Genomic DNA, 27866 nt, shown 5'->3' with positions numbered 1-27866 from the left:
AGTGGGAGAAGACCCCAGATGCTTTCAGTGCTATTCATAATTTGGGTTGTCAAGGATTAGCATTTAACTAAAGGTCTTTGCCTGGCAACATGAATAAATAATGTAAAACTGTGTAGGAGGAAAATCTAACCAAATCTTGAGTTTGTGGTGTATCCTGAAAAACAAGGATAATACTGGGGTTTTGTACCTTGGGTCAGTTTAATTAATTAGCAAAGAGAAGGCTGGAAAGTTACTTGATCAAAACTTGTTCACAGCCACTCAGGGCAAAGCTTTCTGAGAAAGGTGATCAGGTGAGGAAGACAAGTTTCACTGGCTCAGAACTGAATCTAAACAAAGATGAGATGGAAAACAACGTGCAAATTCTCCACTGTAGAAAAAGGATGATGTCAAAAGGGATGTGAGGGATGTGGTGGTTTGCATTCAAATTCAATTCAATCTACCAGACAAGACCTTCTGCATCTAACACCAACTTGATGCACAAAGAAATTGCTTAAAGTGTTTGTTTCCTGTGCCATAAAGGCAACATAATTATCAGACAACAATTATTTTCATACCATTAACTCTAATCTATCTTTAATGGTTCAACACCTTTAAAATTATTAGTCTTTGGCCAAACCACAAGTACCTGGAGTGCCCATCAATGTTAGACTAACAGCACTGTGCCCAGGCACAGATGTCCTGAAATTCCATGTGAATGCCCTTCATGTTCCTAGTGACAAATCAAAAAGGGGAGGCTGCTAATTTGCAGAAGAACATCTTTTAAAAATCTGCTTCCTTGCACCTTTATTTGCCCTCTTAATTAGGAACGCAGAAGTGAAATTAGGCATTTGTAGGTTGTGATTCTTAAAATTACTGGGATGCCTCTGTAGTCTGAAAGGTTAGAGAAGCCTTCTTTCAAAACACCTGCCGTGTTATTACTGGAAATAGTGCCTTTTCTACAGCAATTCACACCCTAATCACTTCCCATCTGAGGAATGTCTGCCTATCACTGTTATTCCTCAAAAGCTATAATGAGATTGAAGCACAGTGTGAAAACAAAACTTCTACAGATAGCTGGAACACTTCCATTTTCTGTTTGTTTTGCACCTTTTTATTTTTTTCCCAAGAGAAAGAAGCTAAATATTCTTTGGGGGAAAGAAGCTTTCTGGTCCATTCAGAAAAGATGAGCAAGGATCCCTCTATGTGAGGCATTATCTACCTACTGTACAGCCCTCCTTAAAGAACACATGCAACTCAGCCCTTCCTACAAATCTACTCAGTTTGTATTTATAGAATAAATCTGTCTTCTCTCCCTGAAGAAATACCAAAAATTGCTTTTGTTCATCATTGCATGGCCTAGAAGCAAACAATGGGGTGACAGCAGAAAGTGTGATAACAGAATGATTGAGTACGTTTTTAGAGTAAAGTGCAGTAAATTACATTTTGTCCACTTGGTATGTTTGTAACCTTCCAAAATAGCGCAAAACGGTGCTGAGGCAGCAACTTAGCTGAGATGGATCAGAAGAGCTCAACTGGATGGGTTCAAATAAGGAGATGTCTCAGAGCCTTCAGAGTGTGAAGCTTCAGTCCCAAACTCTTCACTAAATCTACCATTTCACTTCGCATAATTGACAGCAGAGATCTTCGAGGTTCAGCTTATTTTTTACATGCAAGCACTTTCTAGGGAGGTACAGATGCAGCATTTTTAAGCCTACTCAAAATAATCTTGTTTTTACCTTTCGCAGAACCTACAGGTACACCCGCCCGCATCTCCTGGGATTTGTGGATGCAGGTGGAAAACTACTGCTGGGTGCATTTCAGGAGAAAATATCCACGCAGGCCGACTGTCAGGGAAGGTAACACTCCAACACTCCTGTGTCTTAGCATTTGCCCCCATACCTGAATTGCTATCACCCAAAGCTATTCTACATGCCTGGCAGGAAAGATCTCCTTCATTTCCTCGCCTTAAAAAAAAATAAAAAAATAATTTCAGCGAATTTGACAAAGTTTAAATATTGTACATCTGTCTCATTTTTTGGGTTCCATGAATAACATGCGTATTCCATTCTGAAAAATAAAACTGCTCTCTTTTTTCTCATATTTTATATAAACCCGATCTTCTTTTTTTTTCTTCCACCTAGGGAAGGACAAAACAGAAGGAAAAAAATGAAAGCTTGGATAGGTTCAAGGAGGTGTGTCACTACCACCAACAGGATCTAGATAAATGCATACTGGATGTAAAATTTCCATTTCTGTATTTCTTCACAAGACAACATACTCCTATCAGCTCTAGTCCTTAGCAATACCTCCTTCCCCTCTATAAATAGGGGAAATCCCCTCCATATATAGAAGGAAAAAGTAGAACATCTGTATTGCTCAGAACAGCCTACTGTTTACAAAATGATTGTAGAGGTACAGAAGACAGGATAAACAATGGGCAGACACTTAAAAATACCTAACATTTTCAGATACTCCCTCATTTCACGAGGGATTAACTTTGTAGAGATCTCAATGTGACTGAAAATAGTGTTTAAAATGCCTATATGTTCGATAGGGGAATGTTTCCTGCAGCAGCATTAAAGTCTTTCCCAGAAAGAGGTCAGAGCTCTTTATAAATTTCAATTTCTTAATTATGGATGTCTGTAAGTAGCATTTTAGTACCCCACTTTGTTGAAGAATAACTGAGTGCCATGCAGAGAACATGTAAGAAGGTCTCCCAAGCCCTTTTTGTGAAGGATGATGTCTTTGTTCTGGCAGTGGATCCAAGAGGACTCAGTATGCCCCCAGCCCTGTGTCATGTTGGTTGGAGAGGTGGCAGGTGACTGAGGCAGGAGGGCTCCATGGGCTGGCGATGCTGTGGTGACATTAGAGGGCTCCCGTGGCATCGAGCTCGCAAGGGCCAGGAAGGCCTATTTCTGGGCTTCTGGCTTGCTGTGAGGTTTCCTAACTTCAGTCACACTTCTCAGAAAAAAAATTCCTCTGGTGACAAATGAAGCATGACAATTTTTAGAAAAACAGCGCATGCACTGACAGAATTACGGGAGTTTTGATAAAATGGGCCTACAGTGGAGCACAGGATTTGGTGCTGATGAGCAGCTTAGTGATGCTCTCGGTGCTGTGAGAGCTGCTTTGGAGGCAGCATGTCCCTGGCTTGTGAGAAGCAACAGAACAGCAGCAACTACAACAGGCTCAACAGCTCTGGTGTCCTCTAAAACTCTGTAACATTTAGGCTAAAAGTCTTAACAAAGTCCGCCTTTACACACATCCACACACACTCCGCTCAGACGTTTTCATTTCACCTCATGTCAGCTGCCTAGAAGTGAGGGACCTCATCTGGGCTCCCTGCCCTCTGCAAATGGGAAAGGGGAGACGGGACTTGTGCTGGGTGGTTCTTCAGAGAGAACGTCCTTCACAGAGGACGTTTGGGACAAACAGCTCACTGGAGATGGCAGTCCTTCTGCCCAGGCTCTGCAGAGTGAGGTGGGACCGCATGCCCAACATCCAAAATGCTGAAGCAAAGCAGGACAAACCTCATGCTGCTCTAGATGGCTTCAGAGAAAACCAAGCAACTTCAGCAGCTTAAATGAAGCTTAGCTGGTGGATACTGTGGCTGGTGGATACTGTGCCTGGTGGATACTTGGCTGGTGGAGATAATTATTGCCTTGCCTTGCTCTTCCCCCTTCTGGGAATCCTTTTCCCTCTGATGGGGTGTTCATGTTGGAGTCCTTTACCCTGCTGCATAGTCTGGTCCTATGGAAGCTCAGGGAATGCAGAACTGGGCCTAATGCTTCCCTCACTCAGCAGTACCTCCTCCAAACAAGTTTTCCAAGGACACACACCTCTGGTTTTACCGTGATGGCATATGAGATCCTAACATCTTGATATTTGCAGAGCTCATTACCTGCAGTAAAAACCCATGAGACTGTTGTCTCGGCAAGGTTTCTCACATTCTGAAGTACTTCCAGAATAAACCTGCTAGAGACAGTTTCATTTTTTTTTTTTTTTTTTTCTGCTTTGAAGCCTTTTTTAATTTGACCTTTGGAACACATATTTCACAGGATTATTTGATTATTTGTAGCTAAGGAACACAATGGAGAAGTTGGAATATTCTTTCTCTACCTGCAACTTGTTACAGTATATACATGTTTGTTCTGCGTTGTTTCTTTCCTTCCCAGTTCTTCCATGTCTACCAGCTGGCAATGGTCATCGTGCACGAACAATTTTTCAGAAGAGGCATTTCTGAAAGTGGTTATTTCTGCACATGGCACCTCCAAACATGCCCACCTCTTTTGGGGTTACCGGACAATGCTTGTTTAAAATCCTTTTTTAAGTTCAGAGTTTCCCTGAGAATGCTGGGACAAGTAATTCTAATCCATTTACCACTGTAGTGTTGGGACTGATCAAGTCCTTATGGATAGCAAATACGGATTTCTTTATCGCTGGGACCACAGATTTTTTCCTACCTTGTCTTTCACTCCATTTAAACTGATTTTGAAATCAGTTTAACCCAAAAACCCCAAAAAACAAAACCAAAAACCACCAAGCTTTTCCACATAAACTAGCTCCTTTGAAAATCCCTGGCATAAGAAAATCAAGATGCTGTACTCCAATTGTTTCAGGGGAAATTAAATCATAACAAAGACCTCTTTGAAGAGTCCCAGTTCAAACCTCAAAACCCCTGTGAAATAAATCATGCCGTTCCTATTTGGTAGGCTGTGATTTTGTAGCACAAAAGGATAACGTAATTTGCTCAAGACCCTGTCCAAGACTCCAGTGGAGATCTCCCAAATCCCTGTAACGATAGTTAAAACTCAGTGCCACCCTCTTTCCCAAAATGCCTGAAGGCCTTTCAGTAATGCAATAAGACACCAGACCAAACAGGAAAATAAATAAATAAATAAAAATGGGGGAGGAGGAGGGCACAGCTCGAGCATAGAGGTATTTAGCAGTGCTCTGCATGAACAGGATGGATCCTGAAGCCATTGTCAGTCCCTGATGCCCCTAGAACTCTGGGTTGTGACGAACATAGCTTGCCTTGGGACAGGTGGCTTTCCCTCACAGGTGATCTTGCTGCAGGGAGAGCTCATGTGCTAGTGAAGCAAAATTATAGCCTGTCACAATATAGAAAACTGTCCATTATAAAAAGAAACTGATGGCTGGATGTAAATCAAAACCATCACAGAGCCCTGGTCTCTTCCTGGGGGTAATTTCAAGGCCCAGGCTCTAAGCACTAACAGTTCATTTTTCTGGCATTAGAGGTCAAAACCACATTTGTCTTTTGTCCTACTTTTTAATTTATCTTAACATTGGTCTTATCCAAGGAGTCCTTCAAATAATCAATTTTTCCCCATTTTTCTCTAAATGCCTCCCCCATAACTGACTAGCAATAACTAAAATGCCATCATTTTGTAGATCTTGCAGAAACAATGTTTTGTTCACAGCAGCTGTTAAGAAGCACTCTTTTCTGAAAACATGCGAGCAGAAAAAATAAAAGCCTCAAGAACCTCAAGAATGCCGATGCAAAAATAACTTGTTTTGGCAAGTTCAAGTATTTTATGCATGTATATCTGCAAGGTGTTGGTAGCAAAACTAATTTATACTTCAACCTAAACAGTGTAGAAAAATAACCAAAACAAAACATAAAACTCCCAAACACCAGTACATGCCAAGCAGGAAAAAAAACACATTGGTAAAACAAAAATATTTACTTCCCAGCATCTAAAATTATTATGGGCATCAGAGAACATTTAGGAAAATGTCTTTTAAAAAACCACTGAAGTGTTATTTTAATATCTTCAAACAGAAGGAGACAAAGCCAGTGCTACTGATCCATGAAGCCTGGCTCTCCTAGCAGGCTGGGCTAAGGATGACTGCTTCGTCAGCCACCAGCCATATCTGTGCCTGTAGAGTTCACAGCACAACTTCAGAAGTAAAGCATTTCTCTTGGGAATGTAAAAACTAGCACCAAAAGTTGGAGCTGGCCAGAGCATAACTCCAGGTCATTCCAGGTAAGAAGACTGGATTTCAACTTTCTCGGCTACCATGCATTGCCTGCTTTCAGTGCCATGGAAATACTGTGATTATTTTGGCCATCAGCTTCTGGAGTCTTCAGAGGTCTGTGGAAAAAGACCTACTCCTGCTTTTGTAATGATTATCCACTAGGTGGTCTAGTTTTTGGAGGTTTCTTGATATGTGGCACAGCTACACAAAATCGACAATGGTCCCAGCATACAAGCTGCTAACTTGGTAGGTGTGAAATCACACCTTCTCTTGACAAGACAGCAAAACTGTCACCTTGGCTCTGAGAAAGGAAAATAATTACATTTGGATTATTTCCTTGTATTTTCTAGCAGTTTCCTGAGTGACCTTAGACAGATGCCTTGATCCTTTTCGGCTCCAATTTTCTTTCTCCTTGTATTTCTAACCCCTTGTAAAGCAAATCGACTGATGTTTACAAAACGCCCTCTGCTTCCTTACAGAGAAACAATGCCGAGTCCACTCATATAGGTTTTAAGAACTATTAAACTAATACCTTCCCAGTTCAAAGACTGAATGTTTTATGGTGCTACCTACAACTGTGGACAATCTAACCTCACTATTTTTTCTTGACTAGACTATGTGTGAAAACCAGGTTCACAGAGACCTCTGAGGTCCCAAAAAACCCTGAAACTGAACTCGTGGATATCTGAACCATGTCCTGTACAGACATCAGGACAAAAGTCCTGTGTTCTCGTCTGGGAGCACCATGTCCCTCAAACAGACTAGCAAGCCCTGCTGAGTGGCTCTGAGACACCTGGATAACGCTGTGCTCTGCCCACGGACACACAGCGGCCTGCTTCAGAGCCAGCACACGCCTCATAAATGAGATCCATAAATGGTGGCATAGATGTCCTTCTGAGTTCTCCACACAAACTGCCATGGGTAAAGCTTGCTACAAGGACAGACGTGGGCAGACATTGAGTCCAAAAGTCAGAGAGGTTTAAGTGGGCGTCCCAGTACCTCACACTGTGGACATCAGATGGAGTAAGGGAAAGTCTCCAACCAGCTGGGTTTCTGAGGCCCAGAGGGTTTTGTCCAGCAGTAGGCAGGCCTCTTCACTGTGAGGAGATATGTGCCACACGAGAAGGTAGTGGAGCTTTTTGGAGCTATTTTAATTTTCAGTTTTCAGGCCTTTAAAGCAATCACACGGCCTGCCTCTTTGCTAGTTAACTGAATTTTCTTCCTGTTCCCTTCCAGAAGATCCCTCCCAATCCTACTGCTAGGAACCCAGCTCTTGCTAAGAACATTAAAACCAGAAGTTTGGGTCTGAAAAGTATTTTAAAAACAATTTAGTATTATTTAGTATTTATAATATTATATTACATATTTCTACAAAAATTATTTATGACTATTTAGAAATATTTCAATAACCGCTTATGGTCATTAGCAGTTTTTATTCACACTTGCTTTTTATTACCACTTAGCCTTTTCTGTAAAATTGGATTTAAATGCTCCTGTAAAATTCGGATTCTGCTGCGTCTGACTTGCCATAATGATCTTATTTTAGAAAGCCAGGGGAAAAATCATGGCTCAAAGAGAGTTCTCCTGCTGACTGCAAGCAGAGTAAACATTACTCTGGAACATGAGCTGCCTAAGCTGCTGCAGCACACGTTATTTTCTTGAAGCTCTGGAAATCTTGTTGTGCTTTCTTCATAAGCATTCAAAAGCAGCTTTTTGACTCCATTGAAGTTCTCTGTAAAAAATGGATTCAGGTGGCAGAAATAAGGTAGAAGGATAACAATATGCAGTTGTACTTGTTAACATCTGCTGAATCTCTTAAGCTTAAATCCAGCTTGTTTAGTTTGCTTTTCAACTGTGGATCACGAATCTTCTGCTAATCTTACCTGTGCTGATGAGGTAAATCACACCTATGCCATTATATACATGTTTTTCAAAAAAAAAAAAACACAAACAAACAAACAAAAAAAACCAGCAAGAACAACCTTTCACCAGGATTCTATTTTTTTACAAATTATTACTTTATTTCCTCAGCCAAAATCACTCAGGAAACAGTGCTGTGTTAACTGCCAGTAATGAGAATCAGGGCTTACCAGCCAGTTGGTCACACTTACACTGAAAGGACCCCTGAAAAGAACGTGTGCCTATGCAATTTGTATCTGCATTTACTGAAAATGTGTACGGGCTTGTTTCAGTCTAAGTATTTTGTACACTTGCAGCCTACAAAATGTAGCAGGGGCTTGTTTCAGTCTAAGTATTTTGTACACTTGCAGCCTACAAAATGTAGCAGGGTGCAGGGCCCCATAGCTTACCAGCTGTGCCCCATCCCCAAACAGAAAACTGTGTTGTGAACTTGCTGTGCTCGAGCAAGTAAGTGCTGCTAAAAGGCAGCACAGCAGCAATGGCCCACCTCGCTTCCAGAGCAGCGAGCACCTACCTCTGCATGGTGCTCTGGAGGTATTTGGACATACCTGCTGGGACAGCCCTGCTTCATACTGAATGTATGCAGTATAAAGACACTTTTTCACACACTTTTTTTATAGCTGTGAGTTTTAAGGACTGGCACTCAGGTAAGCAGTTCCCTAGGAAATCACCCTGAAAACAAACAAAGCCTCTTTTTTTCCGGGCTTTGCATATTATTTGATTTCTACATGGGCAAAAAGATGAACAGACTAAGTTTTCTAAATACATGACTCATATTTTCCCACTGTGAATTGTATACCTTAGAGCTCCCATTAAATATGTACTGGTGTGTGGCACCTGAAAAAAAGTTAGAGGGAAAACACTGACTGGGGACCCTGCCTCATGCTGGTGGCATCTCCATACTGTGTGCGATCTCATGGAAACCAATTGCCGTGGTATCGAGCCAGAACTGGTCAGTTAACAAAAACAGGTCAGAAAAGAGCAAGACGCGTAGAAGGAGACATGTCACAGAAGTGCTAGACATCTGGTTGTATACCTAGTTACTGAAAAGAACACTGCTCTCAAATGATCAGCAGTAGGGTCTGAATTTAATCCGAATACTCCTCGACTCCCTGGGCAATTCACCGTTGGCCTTAGCCACTTCTGTGGATGTCGTTGTAGATCTAAACCTTCTTTCAAGGGTGTAAAGTAAAGAATACAGACCGCGTTTTTTCTTAAGACTTTTTGGCAGGGTGCAGCACTACCAACGCAGGCGTACTTTCTGTAAAAGTGGACAGTGGTTATAAAAAATAAAATAAAATAAAAATAAAAACAAAACAAAGCATTTCCCAGAAGTTGCTAGATAGGACAGCTTAAGGGAATGTTATTATGTCTAAAAGGCTGGATTGGCTGCACAGAACAGCTACTGCCAGTGATAAAGCATAAAGGTTAAACAACTGGGAACAAGCCTGCCAGATGTAAAATGGAAAGTTTCCAACTTAGGAGCAGTAGAGGAAGGACATGAATTAATATGCCATGACAAAATAAGCATTATAAAAATCCTCCAAGCCAAACCAAATGCCACTGAAAATAAACTCAGAAACTCTCCTCCTTCTCTTCTGCTCCCTGCATTCCAAGGAGGATTGAATTTAGAATAACCATGGGGAATTTGAGAGAAATCTTACATTGAAATGCTGAACATAAGCTTTAAAAGGTAGAAATGCTGTATGTGCTTAGGAGACACTATTGCTCTCTTTGTCATGATAGATTCTTCACTCGTGTCTTCCATACTTATGTATGGAAAGGAATAACCTTTTTGGACAAGTTTTTTCATGAGTTCTCAGTTCAGTGAGATTGGTAGCGATCAAACAGATTCTTAGCCAGTTTTTTAAAATAACTGATAGCATGAAAATAACTCATAGCTTTTACTTTGCTTATTAACTGGAGAAAAAATAAAAACCGAATCAACAACTGGACACTTGACAAAAACACAAAACCCACTGGTTTTTGATTTTCATCCTGACTACATTTTAGTGCTAAGTTTGTGAGCTCTATGCATAGTACTACGCCGTCAGGCTGAAGATCCTACACTGCAATGCTCTTTAGGCAGATGGCCTTACAGGTACACACATACTTTTCCGGCAGCTGTTTTGCTGTTAATACACCAAGCTTATTACACAGTGTGGTAGGACTTAAAAAATAGAGTCTACTCGCTCAGTCCTCAAATTGATGGTGTATCATGGATTGTTCAGTCCGTGGCAAGCGCTGTTACAGACTTTAAATTGGGCTCCTGGAAAATGGGTGCTGCAGATCAGACAGCAGCACCACTAGACTGATAGTCAGATCAGCCTTGGCACACGTTTCTGTTGAACATGCATTTTGGAAAGCTCCCACAGGGTCTGACAGAAATAGGAGCTCCCACACATAACCCTGATGCTGCCACCAAAAGCAGAGAGGGGGAAGGAACTGTGCTGGAAATGAATGAGAGACATATGTAAGAAAAACCTGATAGGAGACAGTACATTTAAGCCTGAATGAACGGGAAGAGCAGATGCCAAATACTGCAATCAAGTGAACAGAACTTAGGACTTTCAATTCAGCAAACAGTGGCATGATTTCTTATGGTGCTGCACCTTTTGTATGGCTATATGGTGTGTCTGCATGTGCTTCGGGACAAGCCCTGCAATTGCAGCACAGAAATTGACAACCAAGGGTAAGTCAGTGATACTCAGAACTGCAGGGAACTTTCATCACTGATCCCTCTGATTCTGTCCCTCACCACTCAGCACTATCCCTAGCAGCTTTTAACAGCTGATCCTACCAGACATCAAGCATAAGCCAAATAGCAGCCATATGTGATATTTGCAAGATACCTGACAGTGATGCCTCTTGTAACAGCCATATGTATGTCAAATACACGTCCTCTGCATTTTTAAGAGAATCAGCTTGCAAAGACGTTTTAGTTGACTTTGCATTTAAGCACATCCAAACAGCAGAAAGCCTAAGTAGGAACCTCCTACCTTCTGTTTCAGCACTCCTCCCCAGAAGCTTCATCTGAGGTTAAAGAGTAAATAGCATCCCAAAATACCAATATTCCTCATGTTACGTGGGCTGCCTGAAAAACTCCTCAGAAATGCAAATGTCTTCAGTTATTCAAATGAGAAAATTATTTATTGGTCACGACTCATCTCTTACATTGTTTCTCAGCGTTGAGATAAACTATAAATACAATTCTCAAGTATGAACAACATGTTAATGGCTAATGCTGAAGGCAAAATGTGTCAGGAGATAAGGAGCAGATACTGAGTTATTGCCTTCACCTGACAGGTGAACATACTTGTGTCTACAACTCTCATTACGGAAGTCTTAAATAAATTATGAAATATAAGCAGCAGGACAGGCTTTTCTTCTACAGCCCTGTGGTGGTTTTACTGTGCTAGGCAGCTGAACACCACAACCGCTCTCTCACTCTCCCTCCTCAGATGAGGAGGGGAAGAAGTAAAGGAAAGAACAACTCACGGGTTGAGATAAGGATAATTTAATTAAAGGGAAAAAATATTATTAAGGAAATATTATTATTAATTAAACAATTCAACTAAGGGAAAAAAGGGAAAGGGGAAGAGGGAGGGGGAAAGGGAATAACAAAACAAAACAAGGAAAGGCTATGTGGAAGTGCAGAGGAAAGAAATTACTCTACTTCCCACAAATGAGTGATGCTTGGCCACGTCCTTGAAGCAGGGCCTCAACGCATGTAGCCGGTGTTCGGGAGGAGGACAGACGTTTTCGCAACGAGAGCCCACCCCTCCCATCTTCTTCCCTTTTCCACCTTTTATTGCTGAGTGTGACATCATATGGTATGGAATATCCCTTTGGTTGGGTTAGGTCAGCTGCCCTGCTGATGTTTCTTTCTCACTTTTTTTGCCCACCCCCTGGGAGGGTCAGAGAGAGTCCTGATGCTGTGCCAGCACTTCTCAGCAGCAGACACAACACCGGTGTGATACCACTGCTGTTCTAGCTACAAGTGCAGAGCGCAGCACTGTATGGGCTGCTGCGGGGAAAGTTAACATCCCAGTACTGAGCCTTCCAGTACAAGCCCCCAAATCATATGGAGTATTGACAGGAATAAAATCTATCCTCTCTCAGTTTACTAATGGGATTCACCTTGCCCAAATTCAGCAGGCCATCTAGTCAGGCTTCACCAGTGTCATCACTAGAGAGGTATGGACCTCCTGATTCAAACTCTGCTAAGGTAAGTGTCTCCAACAAGCTGGAAGGCCTTCCTCACTCTGCCCTGAAGTGCTTAATGCTTTCCGCTGGTTGCGGCACAAGTTTAGATGATTTGGTCAGATTGGACACCTAACTCTAAGCTGAAATAAACCTCTCCTCTTGTCCCAGCAAGAACCTGACAGACTGCTTCAGGAAATGCCCGTGCCAGGTCAGAGAGCGCCTATTTAGCACGTGAGAAGATTTCCTGACAGCTACAATCAGTGGAAGCCAATTACAGGCATATGCAGAAGAGGTAAGACAGGAATCAACCTGTCTAACAGGAGAACAGGGATTCCAAGCACTTCTGATAAAATCTGAACATAGGAGAGCCAAAGAGGGAAGATCCAAATGCTCTCACATGAGCATATAAAAATGATGTATCTATTTGTTCAGTAGGCCAGGTAAGACCACACTTCTGCTTCACAGCTTTGCAGGTGTACAACAAAGGGGAAGCTGACAGTGGGAATACAGGAATTTAAAAAGGGAAGAAAAAGAAAATACAGAAAACATCCAAACCCCCAAATGTAAGTGTGCCCCCCCCCCCCCCACAAAAAAAAAAAGTACTACGCTTGCAACATCAGATTTAAAGGTATTATATTTGATTTCTTATAATTTACTTTTGCCACAAACAGGTATCTCTTTCTAATGCAGTTATTGAATCACCCTCATTTTTAAAGGTTTGGCTGCTAAATCTGTCTGCTGAAATTTGTCCGCTGGCATCCCCTCTGAGGTACCTTACTTGGTGTCTGCACTTTGAGAGATCCTGAGCACGCTCACTGCTGCATTTAGGTGACTACTGTTCAGCACTTTGCATGTTGGCCTCAGTACTTCAGGAGATTTCACAACTTGTCCAACCACTTGTTGGTGAACAAACATAATCAACTAACAGCCAAAATAGGCATATTCAGGTTGTTACTCATAGGAACCTGCCAAGGGGAAGCAGGACAGTGAATGGACGGAGGGCAAGCATGCAGGTATATGGCTGCACGGCCCAGGAGAAGTCTACCAAGCACAAGGCAAGGTACAAAGATAAAGAACTGTGGTTACAAATGCTGTTAACTTAGTAATGGACCATCTCTTCTAAAGAACACGACTAAAGCCAGCATCAAAACTACAGAAATGCGAAATATTCTGTAATAGCATTTACACTTTCTGTGTTAATATAATGACAGCAGAGACATACCAAAACTGGAGTGCATCTGTCAGTCAAACATTTAAACTCTTCTTTGAAGTAGGTCAGTATTTCCAGACAACCAGAACATAAAAACAAAACAAGTGACCTCCACGCCTATTATAACAAATCTCCAGCAGAGTCTGGGCTTATAAAACAACTGGGCATGATGCAAATGTTGGCTCCTGCATGGCAGAGACTGGCCTACTTGCCACACCACTCCAGAGAAATTGTGGTCAGAAATGCACAAAATTATAATAAAATAGAGATGGTAGATGTTTTCCACTCCTAAAATCAGAGAATGGCTTGGGTTGGAAGGGACCTTAAAGATCATCTAGTTCCAACCCCCCTGCCATGGGCAGGGACACCTCCCACCACACCAGGTTGTCCAGGGCCCCATCCAGCCTGGCCTTGAACACCTCCAGGGACGGGGCATCCACAGCTTCTCTGGGCAGCCTGTGCCAGTGCCTCACCACCCTCTGGGTGAAGAAAATGCACGCCTTGCCTGTTCAAGACTCCCCTCTGACCATATACCATGGCCTTAGGATGTAGGCTGACCACAGCTGAGATTTTCACCTTTAATACTCCGGAGAGAATAAAACATTGCCCCTGTTGGAGCACAGAACTAGACAGTGTGCCAGCTCATAAGCCTCCGCAGTCCCCAGGGCAGAACACACCACTCGCCGGGTAGCTCACAGTTTGCTGTGTAGCTGTATCCTAGAAACAGTGAAAAGAGAGCAAGTTGTTCCTCTCACTGACATCCCGCACGCACTGAAAACTCTTAGTTTGAAACCCCCTCATTCCCACTTCCTGGACATGCAGCAAAGATTAAACCAGCTCATTCAGAAATGTGCAGGTCCTCTTCCTCGAACTAAATCTGAGGCTTGCTTTATAAAATCTTTCAGTTCAAAGATGTATGTTGCGTCTGTACGCAGCCTCAGCTGAGCTCCATATTAAGCCTACTCAAGCTCCCGGTACAGGATGTCACTCTCACGCTCTTTCTGCCTCCTCTCTCCTCCACGACACCACAAGCACTACCTCAGGAAGAGCTACAAGCCGTGTCTTTCACACCTCCGTGTTGCGGCTGCCTTTTGGGTGTGGGTCAGTATCTGTGCTTGACATACACCAGAGGAAGCGACTGCCTGGATCTATGAGAAGTACCAGTAAGAGGTCAGTGTCTTTTAGCTCCAGGCCAGCTCCTTGCTTTGTAAACGTGCCACTCACTGAAATGCTCTCTCCCTCACCCTGTGTGTGGACTCAGCCTGCTGTCCTTCCCCTTCCTGTGTCCCCGAGGGCCAGGGTCAGGCAGGGCGTACTGCAGGCCAGCAGCAGGGCTCACCTTGTGTTTCTGCTGTGGATCTCTTCTGGGTACCGGCCACGAGCATAGTTGTGCCGGTGCCAGCTCCCAAGCACAATCACCAAGACCCAGGGTAAGCTGTGGAAACGGGTTTGCCTCTGCAGCTATGTGAAGTGAAACAAAGTGTTCTGCTTTTCATGGGCATTATTGCTCTCAATATATGTGGTTGCTAAAACCGCACCTGTACAGTGTAAAGCCTGAAAACCGGGCACAACCCTGAGACCGTGCGTTTGGCTGGCCAGCTGCAGTGCCGTCACTCTGCATAGACACGACAGCTCCACCAAAAGGCGCAGCATGGCAGGGGGGAGGAAAGGGCACCTGGCAGACAGCTTTTGGGCTGAGCAATGACACTGCAAGTGAGCAGAGTGCTGGGCTATGAGGCATGGCACCCAGACGGCACCTGCTGCTCTGTCAAGGCCAACAGCCTGCCCACCCACCGGCAAGGGCTGTGCAAGCCTGGAAGGAGCCGTCCAGTGGCAGGGGACCTCGTCCTTCTCTTTTCATCTTCCTTATCAGCCAGCGTCAGTCAGTCCCCCCCCACAGAATCACAGAATCACAGAATACCTGAGCTGGAAGGGACCCACAAAGGTCATTGAGTCCAGCTCCTGGCTCCCCACAGGACCACCCAAAAATCAGACCATGTTTCTGAGAGTGTTGTCCAAACGTTTCTTGAACTCTGTCAGGCTCAGTGCTGTGACCACTGCACTGGGGAGCCTGTCCCAGTGCCCGACCACCCTCTGGGTGCAGAACCTTTCCCTAACCCCCAGCCTGACCCTCCCCTGTCCCAGCTCCATGCCGTGCCCTCGGGTCCTGTCGCTGTCCCCAGAGAGCAGAGCTCAGCGCCTGCCCCTCCGCTCCCCTCGTGAGGGAGCTTCAGGCCACCATGAGGCCTCCCCTCAGCCTGCTCTGCTCTGGGCTGAGCAAACCAAGGGAACTCAGCTGCTCCTCATACAGCTTCCCCTCCATACCCTTCACCACAGTACAACTAGGGCCTCCCAGGCAGAGTATGAGTGCTGCTCTCATATGGAGGAGCGCTCGGCTGGGGGAAAGAATGCCCTGGCTAAACTGCACCATGTTGCTCCTGAGCAGTCCAATCCAATATTGACCTGTGGCATGGTGGTCACAGTGCGAACATACACATCGTCAGTTCTGCTGACCAGGTGACACCTGGAAGGTGGGATCTGGAATCACAGTTTCTGGCAGAGCCAAACAATACATGCTATTCTTTTGCCTCATACAGTTTCTTTGGAAATGCACTTTGACAGAATCTTCTGCCAGCCACCTCTAGCAGCAGGCACGATCTCAAGACAACACGACACATGAGAGCAAGCAGATCTGCACACAAGGTGGCCACCTGTACGTGTGGGCTGCAGCCTGCTTCATGTGAGCTACAATGTGCCCACAGAGTGCAGCATGTACCTGCACAAATTAATCTGGAGGTATCGCTGGGTCTTTCAGTCGAGATTACCAGTGTCTTCTCTGGCAGTTAGCCAGCAGCGTGTGAAACAGCCTGCAACTGCTCTCATGGCATCCTATGCAAACTAAAGAGCTTACTAATAAGAAGCAAGCATTTGCCTTTTCAAGTAGTGAAACTCAGGCATCTGGAAAATGCGCCCCCCGCTGAACGGCAAATAAACCGCATACATAGAGTGAGAGGGACACAGGGGTTCTCCTGTGCATCACAGCTGGCTGCATCTCAGCAAACTGGCACGGGCTTCCCTTGCTAATATAAGAAACTGCACTGCAGAATGAAAGCACTCCCTTAGTCTAACAGAAAAACCTCTACCACATCTCTCAGGGAGTTTACTCACTGCCAGCCTGGCCCAAACTAAGGACAAAGACACAATAACACGAACAGAGCAGCACCTCTCCAAAAGTGGAGGGAACACTGGTTTCTCTGACACAGATTCAGACCACTACTTTCTGCTTTCAGCTTTCTGTGCATGAAGCTCACTCACAGAGGAAACTGAGTAATTCCAGGTAGTTTCCTTCTGAATCACATCTAGTGACATTTGCTTTCTGGAAGGGATGAGACAAGTATATTTCTTCTAGTGAGAAATGTCATACCCTGCCTGCAGTACCCGGGACAAGAAACTATTCTGGTCTATTTGGATAGTGTGGGAGATGATCACAACCCACCTCCCCAGAGGCTGGCGTTGCCAGGAAAATGTGTGAGGCCCAAGAATTGGAGCGGCTGCACATCGAGTCCTCGTGTGGTTACTTCAGAGGCCACGAGTGGCAACAGCAATGCCCTTGTGAGGATTCGGTGGCACGGCTGTATCTTTTCTCTCGGGCTGGAATTGCTTTCACTGGCGGGCTGACAGAGGGGAGGAAGAAGGAAGCATATTTTGGAAATTGTGTGAAACAAGTTGCCCACATCAAGCTCTCTTTTCTCCTCCTCTTGAGTTCTGCAGAAGGAAATTAACATTTAATGTAAACCAGCTTGCTTTGATAGCTGCCTCAGTGCCCCATTAAACATTTTCCACACCTCGGGGGAGACAAATGCCAGGTCATAAATTCCAATTTGTCATGGATTTTCTAAGTCACAGGTTGACAGAAGCAGCAGTTATCACTCTCTGATCAGTATGCAGACACCATTACAGTCTTTCACAAAACTCTTCAATGGACACAGCAAGAATTAGAGAGTAGATTTAAAAAGCAAAGCCCTTTGGTTTTGAACATAAGGCTCCCAGAAAAACGTTAGAAGAGATTATTTCACCAACAAAGCACTTAGTCAGTAACAAAATGTAATTCCCTGCTGGATGAGCGCCATTATTTGTTGTGATTGTAGTTATCACTATTCATCTCCTATTTACATACCTTGCAAATATATACCATACTTTGTAACAGCACACCAAAAACAAAGCCCCTGCTTAGAAGAGTTTTAACACTTTGGCTCCAATGACAAATTTAGTTCTGCCAAGTATTTAAGAGCAGCAGTAATGTGTGCATCCTGGAATTATCTGGCGCAAACATTTACATGTAACTGCAAACAAAAAAACACCCTTTTGTCCTCCAAGACCAAGATAATAACCCAGAGAAGTAACAAACCAAAGATTTCACCACGAGGTTGCAGATTTGTGATCTACAGCCATCAACCTCCATCCCTGGGTCATGGAAATGAGGAAGAGGAACAGAGAGATGATACTACGGTGATCACCGAGTTGCAAAGGTTATGCACGCAAAACAATATTCTGGTCTGTACTCTAATGGCTTTGTAACTTCCCTCCATTTAAACCAACTAAGCAAGAGTTTGTGTGATCTTCTGGGATCCAGCCTTTCTAACCAGAGCACCTGCACTGAATCTAAATTCTAGGTGACCTGTGCAACTGTCCTCCTAAAGAGTGCCTAGTGTCCTTTGTCGTCTCAACAGGACAGGTGCCTTTTAAGGCTTCCAATGAGAGGCCCTACTGAATCCTCTTGGCTAAGAAACCTTTCGTCTTTGACTACCAAACCTGCATGCTCTTACGGGCGCACCTGCAAAATCCATCACGCAGCAACACAAGCGTGCAGTTCTCCAGCGCTTCATTCCATGACGCATGCTGCCAATTCAAAATCAGCAGCTTCTTTCAATTTATTTGAAGAATTGGGTCTTTTCCCTGTCCGCCAGCCGACTCTAGAAAGCAATAGCTTTTGAGGGACTCTCCGAAACATCCAGAATTTCTACATGAAAGCTGTCTCCTCCTCCCGCGAAAGCAAGCTGCATCTCCGGCTTTTTACTTGAGGTTGCATCATCCTTTTCTGCTCTATCGTCTGATAAGTTTTGCCAGCTCTGAGCCACTGACTCATTGATTCGGCAGCGGCTGTACGCGAACGGGTCATCTGAGTCCACGCTGCTGGGATGGCGGGAGGAAGGAGGCCTCGCCTGCACACCAGCTGTTAAGCAGCCAGCGCAGCAGGAGAGCAGCATTTCAACCCCCGAGTTCAGATTACTGACACCACCAGACCGCGTGGGCTGTTCCAGGGAACCTGGCCGTGGGCGCTGCCCTCGTGCTGCTTCCTAGCGAGCAGGCATAGAGGACGCATGGCAGAACATACGTGATCTGACACGAAACTTGACTTAGCTGCTAAACATTACCTAAGACAGAGGGCTTTTCTCTGCAAAAGGTCCTCTCTCAAGCTGATTGCAGCTTGTCACTTGCTGTTGCCTGTGTTTGAGCGCTGCTGCTGGTGTTTGAAGTGGTTCTTTCAGCGGGGTGGGTGGGTGGCTGGGATGGGGGGCCCATGATAGCGCGGCGGATCAGCCTGGCACTCAGACACATCCCGTCTTACAGATCTATGGCCAGCAAGAGAAGGGTCTCTGCTCCCTGGTAGCTACACGGGACTGCAGCTCTGTCCATCAACCTGCCACACCTACAGAAGCATCTGTACTGAGGGCAGCATCTGCATCACAATTGGCTCCACTGTCACCACAAGGAAGAGACAGTCGGTCTGGCTTGGTCAAAAGGTAGTAGAACTGATAAAGTGATCAGCATGAAACGGATGTGGAGAGAAAAGCTGTCACATATTTCTTCTTTACGTGACACCTATACTTCAGCATTTTTCCAGAAACAAAAAGTCTGAGGAAACAAAGTAAAAGTCACGTCCAATTCCTTGTGCTTCTCCTAGCATGACATCTTTTGGAGAAAACAGACTTTCTGAACTCACACCCAGCGACTTCCACGACCTTGATACCTTGATACCACTCAACCTTGATTCCTGTTTCCCGCTTCAGCTCCAGAAGTCATGCACGTTACCGAGAATCTTTGTTTGTATCTGCAAAACCAGCAAGTTTCTCGTCCCATCTCACCTACTGGGGCTGGAGGACATTTAAAAAAGTGATTTTGTGATGTTGAAATTAAGGATAGAAAAATAAGATAAAGATGTAGATAAAGCCATATGAACAAATAATTTTAGCTACCTGTTTTGTTTTTCCTTTTCAACTGCAGGAGTGGAGCTTTTCCTAAAGACTGCCTAAGGGTGGAAATAGTCAAGCTGCTATCAGGAACTAGGCTTCTGCAGACAGCTGTAAGGAAGCATCATCCATCCCCGCTCCTAGCCAGAAAGCTCTATTTGAACAGCTGTCAGAGTTCCTCAGCTTCCACAGTCACTGCCCTGCAGGGATTAGGCCCAAATGCACCTTTCTTGCAAACACAGAGACTACTCAAACTATTCCCAAATTAATCCATACCAGCGCCACTCAAAAGTAATCCAACTTCTGCAGCAAAAGGAGTAATTCTCAATTTTACTCTGACACAGTATAAGCACTACAAAGGGCAACGTACTTAGCTGGGACACCCAAAATGGTACAATTGATACCAAGACCAAAGGGACACCTTTTCTCTTCATCACATCCATGCCTTTTCAGCAGCAGACAGGGATATGGAAACTTGCAGGGGGAGAAACTTTCCAGAATTAACATTCCAGCACTGGTATCTTGAACAGTTTCTGCAACAGGTACTTCTTGCTTTTCAACCTAGGAGACAGGGCAGCTTATTTCTAACCTGGTTTTATTTGGTAGGGGCCATCCACATTAGTACTATTTTATTTTTGTGCAAGCATAGTCCCTTACTAGCCCTCCTGCCACTCATTTCCTTCAACTCCAGAAGTGTTCACAGAGTTAAGGATGGCTACAAGCACGCAAGGCACTGGCAGAATCCTGGGCTAGCAATGCCCACGTACGTGATGTGGCTGGGTTATATCCATTTTGGTTTACAGAAAGAAGCCTATTTTATTTGTGTACCCAGGCATGCATGTCTAGTGGCAGGGGAATATCCCAGGGTGAGATTTGTTGTGTGATATGAGTTTGTAAAATAACAAACTGAGCCCGCTGCATGTTGAAACTGCAGACTATTCTGAGTTCTTTTTAGCATTTTATTTTTTTTCACACGCCTTTCTTGAAATAGGAGAGCTGCTCCCTGCCTTCATGCTTACGTCAGCCCAGAGGACCCCTCCCAGACAGCTTGTGGAATCGGAGCTTAGGCTTCTTGGCACGTGTTTCTATTCTGTTAGATCTACACATCAGAATGAGAAATGAAACCTACTCTCTTGGAAACTATGCTCTTCTCTCAATCCCCCCAAAAAATCTTAGCCCGAGCTGCTATGAGGTGACTACCTAGCATGGAGAGGAAAACAAAACAAAAGTTCTCTAAAGGTGAATTTTTAGCATGTAAATGTTAATGCAAAAGACATTTCAGTCTGACTTACGGATAACAAGGATGTGGTCTAAACCTGGAGCTCAGATCATTAAACGCAACAGTAAGAAAAGTCTGAAGGAGATAAATGATCTAGCGCTCCAACCACAAGCTTTGGGAGATGGCAAAGTCACAGGGAATTATGACACTTGGGACGATTCACTTAGAAGTACACGTTCAGTGAAGGGACTGCCTCACATCCTCCAGAAATGCGGACACAGGTCAGGCTCACTAATTCATGCCACAAAACCTCACAGTCTTAACTCAAACGCAGAAGCCTCCGGCCTCTACCCCTGACATAGCAAAGATTTATTAGTAGATTACTTCAGTGATGTCTCACAGTACTTAAGCCAAATGAACGCCTGAAACTACACACCAGCGTAACTGGCCACTCGCGCTGGAAAGTATTCGCACAAGGGCTTGTGAATCGAGCAGTGCTTGCGATGCTGCTGTCACTCTGTGATGCACGGTCCCTCCTTTAAAACATAAAACACCACTTAGACGTAGACCTACGCTTAACTGTCGCTTACTCATAAATCCATAACGTGCTGTGGAAGTCCCACTGATCAGAGTGAAGCCACTCTCATCCAAAGGTACCGGGCTTTAGGAACACCTGCAGCTCCGAGGAAAGCGACGTGAGATGCCAACTCCAAGGATAACCGAGAGCTTCTTCACACTCAGCATGGACACAAAACCCTTCGGGAGCAGATGTGCTCGCTGCCATGTGTCCACACATCCCCTCGCCCATGTCCCCGCACCCAGAAGCCCCGTCACGGTGCTCCCCATCCCCAGCGCCCAGCCTGACCTGCTGTACACCAGGCACTCCATGTGGTTGATCTCCTTGTCGGAGAGGTAGCGGCTGTAGTCCTCCCACAGGTCCTTGATGGCTGTGACCGCCAGGATGAAGAGCACGGGGGCCAGGGCCAGCTCCGGCTGGAAGGCGTTGACGGCCGGCGCGAAGTTGAGCAGCGCGATGAAGACGAAGTAGACGTTGGCCAGGCGGTGGAACTGCTCGAAGAGGTTCTTGGGCAGGAAGGAGAGGGCCGTGTACTTGGTGGTCTTGAGGCGGTTGCTGGCCAGCGAGGTCCTCTTGGACTTCTCCGCCTCGGCCTCGGGCAGCAGCAGCAAGTTGGAGCGCACCAGCCGCGTCTTGCTCTCCTTCCTCCTCCGCCGCCTCCTCTTCCTCTGCCTCTCCTTCCCCTCCGGCCGCACCTGGGGCGCTCCCTCGCCTCCTGCAGCGCCCTGGGACATCTCTGCCTCCCTCCGGGCTCGCCCCGACCCGGGACGGGGAAAGAAAGGCCGGGGGCAGCGCGGGCAGCTCTCCCCCGAGGCACGGCCGCCCGCCCCGCCGCCCTAAGTTATCATCCTCAGCCGCTCGCCACGGCTCTCGCTTTCCTCTTCCCCTCCGGGGGGAGGGAGGAGGGCTCTTTCAAACCCTCTCCCAACTGCTCCGCTTGGCCCTCGCTCGCTTTCTCCTCCTCCTCCTCCTCCTCGGCCGGGGAGGGGACGTGGGCAGGCGGCGAGCCGAGCCCTCCTCCCGCGGGCCTCGCCCCGGCCCGCCGCTGGAGCCGGCCCGGGGCGCTGGGGGGGGGGGGGGGGCCGGGGGGACGGGACACGACGACCGTTCGCCGTGGCGGGGCCGCTTCTGTGCGCCCCCGGGCAGCGGGAGGCCGGGGAGAGAGCCGGGGAAGGAACCGGGGGTGCTGGTGCTGGCGGCGGTGGGGAGGACCCGGGCGCCCCCGCCACGGGGGAACTCGGAGCGAGAGCAGCGCTTCCGCGGCCACACGGCCCCGGGGGACCCGCCGCCTCGCCTCGCCTCGCCCCGGGGCTGTCGCTTGTCCGGGGAAGCGGATCCCCCCCCCCAGCACACACACACACGGCCCTGGGTGCAAGGCGGCGGATGCCACGTTATCTGCCGCCTTTGACTTTCCATTACACGCCGGGGAGGTGGCGGAGGAGGTGTGGGTTGAGAGAGAGAAAAAAAATTTCCACTGAAGTGCTGGCCGGGGCTGTGCCGGCGTTCATCCCAGGCCCGAGCACTGCAGGCAACAGCCATCAGTGACGGAGCCCACGGCTCCCTGCTCCAGCGCCCCGATTTCTCCCTGAAGACATGCGGCAGGGCTGGGGCACACGGCCCCCAAAATGCTATGGGAATAATGAACTGGGGGTGTTTAGTCTGGTGAAGAGGAGGCTCAGGGGAGACCTCATTGCTCTCTACAGGTACCTGAAAGGAAGGGATGGGGAGCTGGGGGTCGGCCTCTTCTCACAGGTAACTAGTGACAGGACTAGAGGGAATGGCCTCAAGGTGTGCCAGGGGAGGTTCAGGTTGGAAATGAGGAGACATTCCTTCTCAGAAAGAGCAGTCAGGCACTGGGACGGGTTGCTCAGGGAGGTGGTGGAGTCACCGTCCCTGGGGGTGTTCAAGGGAAGGTTGGACATGGTGCTTAGGGACATGGTTCAGTAGTGACATTGGTGGTAGGGGGACAGTGGGACCAGATGATCTGGAAGGTCTTTTCCAACCTTAATGATTCTATGATTATCTCCACTGGACATGAGGCTTCGCAGCATCTCCTCAGGCTGGGATTTAACACTATACCACAGTACACGGCCTGATATTAGTACTGGGTGAACCCACAAATCCTGTGCTAAAGCAGAGTACTTAACCAATCCTGCTGTCTTCTCTGGGGCTACTGCAGACCCAGCAGGGGTTTTCTGAGTTTCCCAGCTCTTGGAACATGGAAATGTCAATGGATTTAGTTTGTGCAAGGGGAAAGGGGAGGATTGGCCTGGTGTTATGAAGTCTGTTGCTTTGTTGATAAAGGGAACGTACAAAAATATTATCCTGCACAGAAAAAGAAGAGAAATAAATAAATAAATTTCAGTGTCGTTTTTTTCCTTGGTTAGCCAGTTCCCGACTTGCATACATGTGGGGTTAACTCCATGGGTGATCAGGAATGAACAAAAGTCCTTTTACCATATTTCAGAAATGCTGGAGTGGCTGTGGCCGCCGTTGCGTGCCCAGCCTCATGAGCTCCTCAGACAAGGCTGCTGTCTCCCATGTTGGCCCTGACACCCAGGACTGGTGCCTGCAGTTGTTTGTCTGGAGACATGTGGGACCTAGCGGGGATGGCCTCAGTGCTGGCTCCCTGTAGGTGCACCATGATCAACCCTGAGGCACTGGAGAGTTGCACCATTTTCTGAAAGGGCTCAGCATGTTGGGAAGCAGTGTCTTTAGGAATTTGAACTACAATGAGAGGAAAAAAACCACCCTACGAATTAATTTTTATCTCCGTCAACTTCAAAAATGTCTGAATCATCTCCCAGGTGTTCACCTGAGGTCCTGCAGGCAGGCTGGATTCTTCTAAAGGCCTTACTCTACATGTGGCTTCAGAGCAGTCAAAAATCGGTAACAGAGCTTTCCTAAAAACGTGGTCCAATCTCTCAATTTAAAATATATATATGTATTTATAAATGCTAGTGGAGATGCTAAAACAAGCAGACATTTCAAATATTGAAAAGCACTTGCTTGCTGAGCTGAGCCACTAAGAAACAATGAAGTTCATGCTCTGATCCCATATCAAAAAGGTGCGCAGATGAGGTTTTGTACTGCATATTCAGCAAACAGTAACTGAAAGTGAATTAAGGATTGGGTATGTGGTAATACTAAACTTTCAATCACAATGCTCAGCTCCAGGTAAGAAATGTATGGTAAGAAAAGTGGTAAGAAAAGTGTATGTATGACCCTTAAGCTGTTTGTTTAGGGAAAATGCCTGTGTGATGGCAAGTTTGGAGAGCCTAACCCAGGGATGAATTGTACTTAGGCGAAGTGATACTGGCTGAGCCTTCAACACCAGATATCCACGTTTGTCAGGCAGAATCCCACAACGGGAGAAATAGTCTGTAAATTGGTGGTCTGTATTTTAAAAACACTGTTTTGCTTGTGCTGTGTTTTGAGCATTTAGGGTTCACATTAAAAAGCTTTCTCCTGCAAGTAAAGGAGGAGAGAAAACAAACTTAGTGCTAATACATTAAGCATAAGCTAATTTTTTTTTATGTAATCACCAGCTTTCATAGCTGAGTTTTACAAATAGATACAGCAATGGAAAGATTGGGTGGGAACCTCTGAAGACCTTAATTTTGTAACAGCTTGAAGACATTTTATTTGAACACTTCAGAGTCAAGGGCCACCCTTGAAAAGCTTCACCATGAAAAAAAAAAAAAGTGTAGAAGGTATGCAATAAGCCACTGGTCAAGAGCTGAAAAACCGCTGTTCTCATTATCGCTGACTAGGACTCTCTTTGTTGCTAGTAAACTTTTTTGGTGGTGGTGGTGGTGGAGGCAGTGGCAGTTTTGTTTGTTTTAATTATTGATACAGGCTAGCTAAAATACCACTAGGCAGTGCATTTTCGTTCGACTGACTATAACAATCTCTCACTCACATGAGGAATCCAAAGTCCTGTAAATTTATATTAAAACCAGAGGACCTGTAATCTATGATTAATAAAAACAAGAGTTAGCCTTGAGATGCATATAAAATGCAGTGTTTGCTAGACAAAGACGATGGCGATATAGACAAGATTTCCCAAGATTTCCAAGATTTCCCAAGATTTCAGCCTCTCCCTTCCTTTTCTAAGTAAAACTTTGTTCATAAGGTTTGAGACGGCATAAATATTTGTATCAGAGCTCATATCCTAGTGCTCCCTGACCACACAGTCCAGGTAGGTGAGGTTGCATATATGAGGCAGGCTGCAAAGTTAACTTTCAAGCTGTGCAAAATACACATGCACAAATCTGGCCCTAGCCTTTGGGTTGCAAAATAGCAAGTATGTTGTTGCTAGTCAGGATACATATGCATTTCCTTTTTATGGGGTCTTGTGGAGGAAAGGAGGCAGAAGAAGGTTGGCTTTAACTCAGTCCAGATTACGCATGGTCCTTACAAGATATTACCATCTAGAAACATGATGTGACTGGAAAAGCTGGAGGAGCCAAGTGCCAAGGACTAGATCTACTGCATAACCTGAACCAAAGGTGGGTCCTTTGTTATTTTGGGGGTTAACTGAATGAAAACACTAAAGCTGGGGAGTGTCAGAGGATTACTCTGTGCTCTGATTCCACCGTTCCTGGCATCTGTAAATGTCTCCTTCCTGTGCAGTGCTCTTCATGCCTGCTTCTGGCCATCCTCCATCCCACTGGCCAAACTTCTCTGTATTTTGCTGGGTGTCTGCTCTCTGATTTCTCCTGCCGTTAACCACAGTCCAGCCTCCAATACCCAGTATCTTTGAATTTCCTGCTCTCCCCAGAGCTTTTCCCATTGCTGACTCTCTTCTTCTACTGTACAGATTTTTTCTCATCAAGGACTAAAGCTGAAAAGAGAGGGGTTATAAGCATCAATTATGCTGATAATATGCCTAATGAGCTCATCTTTGATAGCCTAGGCCATTAAGAGCTGAGTCTTCAGGTGTTACCTTGGCCTTTTAGATGCCACACACCCTGCAGCTTGAAATTATTATTGAGTGCTTATTATGTGAGTGGGCTGGTTTTGCAGAGGTGGGATATCCAACTTTCTCCTCTTCTCAGGGTCATCATCTCTGATTATATTTAAAGTATTTTCTGTGGTTTTGGAGTTACGTGGGTGTGTGAAGATCATTGACCAAAAAATGTCTTTGGCCTGATGGTTACACAGAAGAGTATGAAAATGACATACACCTGAACTCTAAAGATGAAGATTTTGTGGGCAAGGAGAAAGGATCCCAGCTATGTTACTGACGTAAAAGCTCATGATTTGACTTGTTATGATTTTTGAATGCTTGGAGTTATCATTATTCCATTTTAAAAATTAACTTCTTCCTATTGTTAGGAGGTGAAGCAAATCTAATTTTAACACATTTTCTAATTTACTATGCCACTTTTGTAATATTTATATAATCTTAAAATACAGATTTCTCATGTTGGATATTGCCAGAAACATCTATCAAATTACCCGATTCTCATAAAGTATCACCTTTGTTTCAAAGGACTCATTTTAATATTAATATGCTTAATATTATGGAAGCACCCAGAGGCCTCAGTAAGAATCTGGGATTTGCAGAGCTATAAAAATAGCTGTAAAGACATGGTACCATGCATCAGACAAAATCTGTTATGCCCTTTGCAGGTGAGACATATCCCATCTGGCTCTCCATAAAGGGGACAGGCATGCATGAAAGAAGGCAAGAGGTTTTTAGTGTGAAAAGCCAGCTAAAAATGCCAAAATTGGAAGGAGAGAGGCAACAGCTGAACTGGCATATTTCATAGGTACTGACATCATATGTAGATAGATACACACAGACGTGCATGCACACACAGAGGTGTCTGTACGTATGGACCACAGGCGGTATCCAAATCCTGTTCCTTGTTTTTGCACTCCTGGAGAGGGGAGATTTGGGTCCCAAGGTGGGCAGGCTCCATGTGTGAAGGAACAAGAGATGTTCAGTGTTGCAGCGTAGGACCTTGTGCTCTGCTGGAATGTACTCATGTGGTGGTATGACGTTACTGCCCTTAGGACGTGCAATGCTATGTGGACCTAGCACATCCTTCACCTTCTACATGTGTGTTTTTCCCGGCTACTGCTCCTGTAGGGCACCTGCACCTTGCATCCTGCAGACGGGGTATTGCAGTCTCCTGTCTGTCACACCGCCTGCCCAAACGTGCTGTCTGATCCACAGCTCACAAAATTCACAAGCAGGTTTTCTCTGGCATGGGGGTACTGGGGTAGAGGGAGGCTGCAGCACTGTGGACTTTGTGCCTGTTATCGGTGCCTCGTGTGCCCGGAAAGCAGAGGGGTGCCACATTCCTCCACCACCTGGACTGCCACATCTGTTCTGTGACCCCGGCTGCATGCACAGCCCCAGAAAACGAGCCAGCTGACCCCTGTGGAACCCCATGGCCTGCTGACAAAGAATGTGGAAATCTCTGCTACATTATGACTAACTAGATAAGACATGAGTCGAGGTGTAGCAGGGGCTGCAAAGTAGAGAAATAA

General features: G+C 45.6%; 1 protein-coding gene across 1 annotated transcript in view; it reads right to left on the bottom strand.

Moving 5' to 3' along the window:
- ATP10A (ATPase phospholipid transporting 10A (putative)) overlaps positions 1-22363 on the bottom strand; it is a 111853-nt gene extending 89490 nt beyond the window's left edge. Inside the window, exon 1 of the mRNA XM_035315358.1 lies at positions 21651-22363. Within this exon, the coding sequence (XP_035171249.1) occupies positions 21651-22096 (446 nt within the window). The 5' untranslated portion in view covers positions 22097-22363. The remainder of the gene's footprint in view (positions 1-21650) is intronic.
- Positions 22364-27866: the final 5503 nt, after the last annotated feature.

The sequence above is a fragment of the Oxyura jamaicensis genome, chromosome 1 (genome assembly GCF_011077185.1).
Source record: "Oxyura jamaicensis isolate SHBP4307 breed ruddy duck chromosome 1, BPBGC_Ojam_1.0, whole genome shotgun sequence".
Lineage (NCBI taxonomy): Eukaryota > Metazoa > Chordata > Aves > Anseriformes > Anatidae > Oxyura > Oxyura jamaicensis.
This window is presented reverse-complemented; position numbering and strand designations above follow the sequence as displayed.